This window comes from Arachis ipaensis, chromosome B02, assembly GCF_000816755.2.
Source record: "Arachis ipaensis cultivar K30076 chromosome B02, Araip1.1, whole genome shotgun sequence".
NCBI lineage: Eukaryota > Viridiplantae > Streptophyta > Magnoliopsida > Fabales > Fabaceae > Arachis > Arachis ipaensis.
Genome location: NC_029786.2, coordinates 26,880,264 through 26,888,714, shown reverse-complemented (window position 1 = coordinate 26,888,714; position 8,451 = coordinate 26,880,264). Strand labels below are relative to the sequence as shown.

The window sequence follows — 8,451 nt, the reverse complement described above, 5'->3', positions numbered from 1 at the left end:
GTTGATTACTTGACTAACAAGAAACTAAAAGATATGATTTTAAAATTTAAAGATTGAACATTTCTTAATAGGCAAGTAACAACTTAATATCTTTGAATCAATCACATTAATTGTTAGTATTAAATTCAAAAATATGAAATAGAAATAAGAAAAAGATTTTCGAAAATCAATTTGAAATTTTCGAAAACTATGAAAGAAAAATAAAAAAGATTTGATTAAAATAGAGTTTTTAAAATGAAAATTTGATTTGACTCATAAGAAACAACTAATTTTGAAAAATTTTTGAAAAAGTCAACCCAAATTTTCGAAATTTTGTGATAGAATAAGGGAAAGATATTTTTTTGATTTTTTTGAATTTTTAATGATGAAAGAGAAAAACATCAAAAAGACTCAATGCATGAAAATTTTGGATCAAAACATGTGATGCATGCAAGAACACTATGAATGTCAAGATGAATACCAAGAACACTTTGAATGTCAAGATGAACATACACCAAGAACTTATTTTTGAAAAATTTTCAAGAAAAGAAAACATGCAAGACACCAAACTTAAAAATTTTTATTCTTTAGACATTAATGTTTCAAGAATGCATATGAAAAACAAGAAAAGACACAAAACAAGAAAATATGAAGATCAAACAAGAAGACTGGCCAAGAACGACTTGAAGATCATGAAGAATGCAATGCATGAAATTTTCGAAAATAATTTTTTTAGAAAATCAAAAAGATGCAATTGACACCAAACTTAAAACTTGACTCTAGACTCAAACAAGAAATAAAAAAATATTTTTCATTTTATGATTTTATAAATTTTTTTGGATTTTCAAAAATTATTTTGGGAAAAATGAAAAGGAAAAAATATTTTTTTTTATTTTTTTTTTTGTATTATTTTCGAAAATAAGACATAAAAAGCTTGAAAATAAAATAAAATTACCTAATCTGAGCAACAAGATAAACCGTCAGTTGTCCAAACTCGAACAATCCCCGGCAACGGCGCCAAAAACTTGGTGCGCGGTTTAGACTTTCCGGATCTCAAGAATGGCCATCCATGGGTTCTAACTTATACCACGAAGATTCTAATATCTCGGACTCGGTCCCCTGTATTAGATATCTAAGAGATATTCATTCTAGCTTGTTTGCGTGTAGAACGGAAGTGTTTGTCAGGCACGCATTCATATGTGAGAATGATGATGAGCGTCACATAATCATCACATTCATCATGTTTTTGGGTGCGAATGGATATCTTAGAATAGGAATAAGCTTGAATTGAATAGAAAAACAGTAGTACTTTATATTAATTCATGAGGAACAGCAGAGCTCCACACCTTAATCTATGGTGTGTAGAAACTCTACCGTTTGAAAATACATAAGTGATAATGGTCCAGGCCCCATAAAAGTCTAAGATAGCATAAAACTGATCAAAGATCCTTAACAAAGATAGTAAAAAGTCCTATTTATACTAAACTAGTTACTAGGGTTTGCATAAATGAGTAAATAATACAGAAATCCACTTCCGGGGCCCACTTTGTGTGTGCTTGGGCTGAGCAATGAGCTTTACTCATGTAGAGGTCTTTCTTGGAGTTGAACGCCAGTTTGTAACCTGTTTCTGGCGTTTAACTCCACTTTGCAACCTGTTTCTGGCGTTTGACTCCAGAATGCAGCATGGAACTGGCGTTCAACGCCAGTTTGCGTCATCTAAACTCAGGCAAAGTATGGACTATTATATATTGCTGGAAAACTCTGGATGTCTACTTTCCAACTCAATTGAGAGCGCACCATTTGGAGTTCTGTAGCTCCAGAAAATCCACTTTGAGTGCAGGGAGGTCAGAATCCAGCAGCATCTGCAGTCCTTCTTCAACCTCTGAATCTGATTTTTGCTCAAGTCCCTCAATTTCAGCCAGAAAATACCTGAAATCATAGAAAAATACACAAACTCATAGTAAAGTCCAAAAATGTGAATTTTATTTAAAATCTAATAAAAATATACTAAAAACTAACTAAATTATACTGAAAACTATGTAAAAATAATGCCAAAAAGCGTATAAATTATCCGCTCATCACTTCTCCTCCTCCATTTTTTTCCATTCAGTATACAATGTCCACTTCTAAACAAGCCCTTGATTCTAATGCTCCTACCCCTGCCTCTGCTGGTCCTACTATTGGTGCTGCACCTGTTGGTCCCGCTCCCGCTGCTCCTGTCCATTCCAATAGAGTTGACCCAGGCTGGAAATATATTAGTACGGTAGAAGAAGGAAATACCAATGACACCATATTTACTTTTTGTGGAAAAATTATGAAAGGAAGCATCACACGGGCAAAAGAGCACTTAATGATCAAGCCTGGAAATGTTGCTGGATGTAAAATGGTTCCAAAAGATGTTATTGCTGAATTATAGGAGTATTACCATCAGAAAAATTGAGGAAGACAAAGTGCCACCCCGGGAAGCACCGAAGAACAGAGTGTCAATGCTAGGAAACTTGACTTAGAGAGTTTGGGGTTCGGATTGTCGAAGGAAGATGCTCAAAGGATTGATGAACCTCATAATCCAGCTCCAATGGCAGCAGCTAGAGGGGGTGCAAGTAGTGCTAGAGGGGGTGCAACTAGCATGAGAGGTCCAATGGACTTGTTTGTTAGAAAACCTGAAACTGCCATTTCAAGAAACAAAAGAGAGAAATTAAGGCAGCAGAACATCAAGGAAGCATGTAATAAGGAAGCAGTTCATAGAGTTCATCGATACATAGCACGGTGGTTCTACCAAGCTGGGATTCCATTGAACCCGGTAAAGTTAAAGAGTTTTCAAGAAATGTTGTGGGCTGTTGGAAGCTTTGGTCCCAATTTACCTGCTCCCAGTTATCATACTCTAAGGGTTTCGCTGCTTAATGAGGAGTTGGATTATACCAAAGGATTATTGAAGGTTCATAAAGAACAATGGGAAAAGTATGGTTGCTCTATTATGTTAGATACTTGGATGGATAAAAGGCAAAGGAGCATTATTAATTTTCTTGTAAACTCTCCAACTAGGACAATGTTTTTGAAGTCTATTGATGCTTCTAATTATGTAAAGACTGGTGAGAAATTATTTGAACTTCTTGATGATGTTGTCAAGGAAATTGGTGAGCACAACATTGTTCAAGTTGTAACTGATAATGGGAGTAATTATGTTCTTCCCGGTAAGTTGCTGATGGAGAAAAGGCCAAATTTGTTTTGGACTCCTTGTGCTGCCCATTGTTTGGATTTGATGCTTGAGGACACTGGGAAGTTACCATTAATTCAAAAAACCATAAAAAGGGCCATTTCGTTGGTTAGCTTCACTTATAGTCACTCTAGCACGTTAGCTATGTTGAGACACTTCACAAATGGTAAGGAGTTGGTAAGGCATGCAGTCACCCGATTTGCCACTTCATTTCTCTCTTTGGAAAGGCTTTATGAGGAGAAAGGAAATTTGAGAAGAATGTTCACCTCGAATGAATGGGCAAAGAATAAGTTGTTAAAGGAGGCAAAGGGGAGGGAGGCAACAAAGATTGTTATCATGCCCTCTCTTTGGAATCATGTCAAGTACACCCTTAAGATCATGGGCCCTCTTGTTCAGGTGCTTAGACTTGTTAATGGAGAGAAAAAGCCACCAATGGGATATATTTATGAAGCAATGGAGAAGGCAAAGGAATGCATCATGAAAACATTTCTTAATGATGAGAGCAAGTACAATGATGTTTTTAAAATCATTGACAACAGATGGAATTGCCAACTTCATCGTCCATTGCATGTAGCTGGTCATTTTCTAAATCCCGAGTTGTTTTATGACAACCCTCGGATTGAGATGGATTTAGAAGTTACAAAGGGGTGGTTTGAGTGTATCACTAGATTGGTGCCAAGTCAAGCTGTGCAACAGAAGATATTGGAGGAACAAGCACTATACAAGACCGGCTATGGACTTTTTGGATCAGATTTTGCAAAATCTCAAAGGAAAAAGATTTCACCCGGTAAGATTGTTATAAATTTTACAAAGCTTTATAAATTTAGTTCGATTAAAGGCTTAGACAAATTTATTTTAATTTTATAGCATTTTGGTGGTGGACATATGGGCATGAAGCTCCAAACATGCGAGATCTTGCTATCAAGATCTTGAGCTTGACTTGCAGTGCTTCTGGATGTGAGTGCAATTGGAGTATATTTGAGCATATTCATACTAAGAAAAGAAATAGGCTTGATCATGAAAGGATGGAGAGTTTGGTCTTCATAAAGTATAACCAACAACTCATCGAGAGGTACAACCTTAAAGATGAAATTGACCCTATTACACTCAATGATATTGATGAGTGTAATGAGTGGTTAGTGGGAGAAATTGGGACTGCCACCTTTCGAGATGATAGTGTGGATGATGATGCTGATTTGGTTCATCAAGATGACAACACTTTGAGTTGGAACCTTATTTTTGAAGCAATGGGAGGACATGAGCCTACAACAAATACTAGAAGACAACAAAATAGAAAAAGAAAAGAACCTGCAACTGCAAGAGGTGGTGCAAAGGGTGGACCAAGTGGGTCTAAGGCTTCAAAAAAAGGAAAAGGAAAGGCAGTAATTGTAGAAGAGGAAGAACCAGAATTTGAAGATGAAGAGGATTCTGAAAATGAAGAAGAACAAGAAGAGGATATTCAATCCAATGATACTGAATCAAAGGATGATGAGGGGGGAGAGGGACATGATAATAATCGTGTTAATTTGGATGAATTTGATGAGAGCTAGAATCTAGATGATCTATAGTTTTTATGTTTTGTGTCTTCTATTTTATGGCTTGCTTATGACTTTTGAGTTATGATTTGAACTTGATGTTATGTTTATTTGCTAAATTTGCTACTATATTTGCTATATTAATTGGATGTTTTATGACTAGAAAGTTACTTATATAGATAGATTTTATAGTTTATTATATTTACAATTTTTTTGCATGTTTTTTTGTACATATATGTGTATTTTTTAGGTAATCCGCCATTTCTGCCATTTTTCGCAACGCCATCCGTTATAACTTTATGGTGAATTTTTGGCTCACCGTCATGAGCCGCCATCCGCAATCAAAAACTATGTAATGAGCTAAAATGGACACCATAAATTATGCGTAGCAAATATAAGAACTCCCTGGGTGCAGTGTAGCAAACATCCACATGATTAAATCATTCCAAAGAAGAAAAAAATTAACTATATGATGAAAATTTATCCAAGCAAGGATTTATGCTTTTTAATCATTTTTAAATGATTACGAGCTTTATTCTAATCAAACACACAATAGTGCAAATGAAATAGCCCACTTTCCCCAAAAATGCCTAAGAATTAAAAAAGTTTAAGTATAAATGAACAAAAGTCTCTACCTAAAAATGCACAATTGTGAATTTTACAAGCCTTGTGTTGAACTAGAATTCATAGAAAGCCTTCCCTTTGCATAAAGAGTATAGATCATCTATTCCAGAAAATAAAAAAGAACAGGCAACTCATACAGTAATCAAAATATGCAAAGTTGGGGGAGGAGGGTAAGAATCAACACTTCTAAATTAGTACTCCATGTCTAAATCCAAATACAGCATAACAACTCAGTTAAAAATGAATCTCTAAGATGTCGAGTTCTCGAAAGCATACTAATTTCTAGATAATTTATCTGTCTTTTCTCTGCGCAAGTTATGCCTAAAATATGCAATGAATCATATAGTCTTCTCTAATAGGTGTAGTGTCCAATAGCAACAACAAGCAAGAATACTAACAGGTCACGTTGAAAGTATCAAATATACATTATGTTGCACAAGTTAATGACATGCAAGAATGAATAACAAATGATGAATAAACCACCAATAATATTATCTGACGAGAATCTTCTCGAAAGGTAGAAAGTGACAAAGGCTTACTCCAAATAAAGAAACTTTTGTCACATTTTTAAATCTTCTGAAAATATTTCTATCTTTGATCTTGGGTTTTATTTTTTAACAAGGGATTTTTAGTGTTTAGTAGTAAATAATAATATGAAGCAACATAGAACATTGAAGAAGATGCAAAGGCAGAAAGAAAGTATTTTTAAGAAAGACACTTTTGGCAAGATTAACCAAAGCCTCCATCACAGTTCAACAATTATGCAATTGTCAATCCATTAAAATTTTACCTTTCCCCTCACTTAAAATGATTCAAAATTCGTGAAAATTCTATAACACATGACACTAGAAGAAGAACGGAAAGAAAAACCCTACATTGGTAAGAATTAAAATCTCAAATTCCAAACCCAAAAACTGCACGTATCCTTTGGAAGATGAGATCCCTTCACCCTCTCTCCGTGTTATCCACCACAGTGGCATTTCCATACCTACACACACCACAACAATATCATTTAACAAATTGATAAAAAAAACTCAAAACAAACCTTCCAATAACCAATTCAATTAAAAAAAAAAGGCTTACCTATCGTCTTTAGGAACATCATTATGTGTGAGCTTGACAACAGTAACCCCAGGTTCAGGCTCCTCCAACACAAGCTTTACCTATAACAATTTCAATCACCATTTTATTTACACGCACGCATTCAAATCTCTACATTAACAAAAGAATGAAATGAAATGAACAAGGTCATACCAAAGAATGAACACCATTAGACCAGCTTCCAAACCTCCATTTCTGAACGATCAACTTAGCTTCCTTTAACTCCACATTGGTTCCGGTAATAGAACCATTGAAGATGCTGAACTCTCCACCAACCTCCTTGCTGATCTTCGCATTGCTCTGCGTGAAACCCTTCCACCTGTTCTCATCTAACAATATCTCATACAAATCTCTCACCCTACAATTGAACCTCTCCATCATGCTAATACTCTTGAATCCCTCTTTCTTCTTCTTCTTAGCCTCCTTCTCCATCAAACCCTCCTTCTCAGTCGCAGCTAAAGCCAAAGAAGGCGACACCCCCCCACTGACGCAGCTGCGGCAGCATGATTCTTTAGAGCGCAAAGGTTCTTTGTGGAGTGTTGGGGTGAGGGTTGAGGTTCTTCGAAGCTTTTAGGATTTTGGGTTCTTTGAAGAGAAAGGGGGTTTTGAATTATGAAGGAGATATGTAGCATTTTGAATTATGAAGTAAAACGCATCATTTTATTTTTTTTTATGAGGACCTTTTGGCCACACTTTTGAAGTGTGCCAAAAGAGTTGTAGGAAATGGTCACCTTTCAAAACACTACTATAACAAAATCCTGTCGCCACACTTTAAAAGCATGCCTATTTTTCTCTGTCTACGCTTTGTAAGTGTGGCAAAAAAAGCGTGGCCAAATCTTGAATCACTTGCCACCTTCATAAGCCGTAGACCCCTTTCACCATGCTTTTTAAGAGTAGCAAAAAAACGTAGCCAAATCTCTAATCAATCACCACCCTCGTAAAAGCATGGCCATTGACCACTTTTGGCCACGCTTTTAAAGCGTGGCAAGAAAAAAGCATGGCCATAGGCCTTTTTTTCTTGTAGTGTTATGAACACTGATAATGATTGATTATGGATTGAATGCTTAGATTGGCAAGGTCTGAGTGTTATTCTGCTAGCGTACTGATTTGTTATTGCTTTGGCACCTGCACCAGGTAAGGACAGAGGTCTCATCTTACTTGTTTCGTGGTTGCAGTGTAATTGCGGGGATGAAGGTTTTATCTCATCCGCCGTAAGGACAGTGGTCTCATCCCACTCATGAGTTAATAGAATTAAAATAATTGGTAAAGAATTGGGGATAATAAATCTAATAACTTGAGATTTTGATGAAAGACTATGAATGTATTTGATTGCCTGGGTAAGATGCAACAGTTGCGGCTTTGCCCCGCTTGCTCTGGATTGATATTTGAGGCAACTGGGTATGATGCAAGAGTTACGGCTTTGTCCCACTTGCTCCGGATTAAGCGGTTAAACACATGCCTGGGTAAAACGCGAGGGTGGTGGTTTGTCCCACTTGCTTCGGGTAAAATTTTGAAACACTTGGGTAAGATGCAAGGGTTGAGGTTTGTCCGACTTGCTCCGAGTTAAGACTTGAAACACCTGGAGAAGACACAAGGGTTGATGTTTGTCTCACTTGCTTTGGGTTGAGACTTGAAACACCTGAGTAAGACACATGGGTTGAGGTTTGTCCCACTTGTTAAAGGTTGAGATTTGAGACACCAAAGTAAGACGCAAGGGTTGTGGCTTGTCCCGGTTTCTCCGAATTGATATTTGTAAACACCCGCCTGGGTAAGACACAAGGGTTGAGGTTTGTCCCACTTGCTCCGGGTTAAGCGGGTAAGAGGCAAGGGTTGAGGTTTAGTCTCACTTGCTCAGTGTTGTAGTATTCCATATCCAAGCTAGCTACCGAATGTGTCAGGTTGTGGCAGTTTAACCAATGCGTGAGCTCCTGTCTAGTAGGACAGGCATGCATCATTTGTATTTGTGTGTATTGATTAGGTGTGCATCTTGTATTTGCC

At 36.7% G+C, this 8,451-nt stretch overlaps 2 protein-coding genes across 2 annotated transcripts; one reads left to right on the top strand and one right to left on the bottom strand.

Moving 5' to 3' along the window:
* LOC107627083 lies at nucleotides 2,555–4,743 on the top strand. Its single transcript, XM_016329949.1, has 2 exons — nucleotides 2,555–3,980; nucleotides 4,061–4,743. The coding sequence occupies exons 1-2, from the start codon at nucleotides 2,555–2,557 to the stop codon at nucleotides 4,741–4,743; spliced, it is 2,109 nt and encodes a 702-aa protein (XP_016185435.1).
* LOC107628267 (activator of 90 kDa heat shock protein ATPase homolog) lies at nucleotides 6,212–6,917 on the bottom strand. The gene is made up of 3 exons (XM_016331024.2): nucleotides 6,607–6,917; nucleotides 6,436–6,515; nucleotides 6,212–6,340 (listed from the first exon to the last, which is right to left on the bottom strand). The coding sequence occupies exons 1-3, from the start codon at nucleotides 6,883–6,885 to the stop codon at nucleotides 6,298–6,300; spliced, it is 402 nt and encodes a 133-aa protein (XP_016186510.2). The 5' UTR covers nucleotides 6,886–6,917; the 3' UTR covers nucleotides 6,212–6,297.

Excerpts from the sequence above, each read along its gene's own strand:
- LOC107628267 (XM_016331024.2), bottom strand. The coding sequence starts at position 6,885 with ATGGAGAAGGAGGCTAAGAAGAAGAAGAAAGAGGGATTCAAGAGTATT. Across the intron at positions 6,516-6,606 it reads CTAATGGTGTTCATTCTTTG|GTAAAGCTTGTGTTGGAGGA; the intron begins GTATGACCTTGT and ends AAATTGTTATAG. Across the intron at positions 6,341-6,435 it reads GATGTTCCTAAAGACGATAG|GTATGGAAATGCCACTGTGG; the intron begins GTAAGCCTTTTT and ends TGGTGTGTGTAG.
- LOC107627083 (XM_016329949.1), top strand. The coding sequence starts at position 2,555 with ATGGCAGCAGCTAGAGGGGGTGCAAGTAGTGCTAGAGGGGGTGCAACT. Across the intron at positions 3,981-4,060 it reads AAGGAAAAAGATTTCACCCG|CATTTTGGTGGTGGACATAT; the intron begins GTAAGATTGTTA and ends TTAATTTTATAG.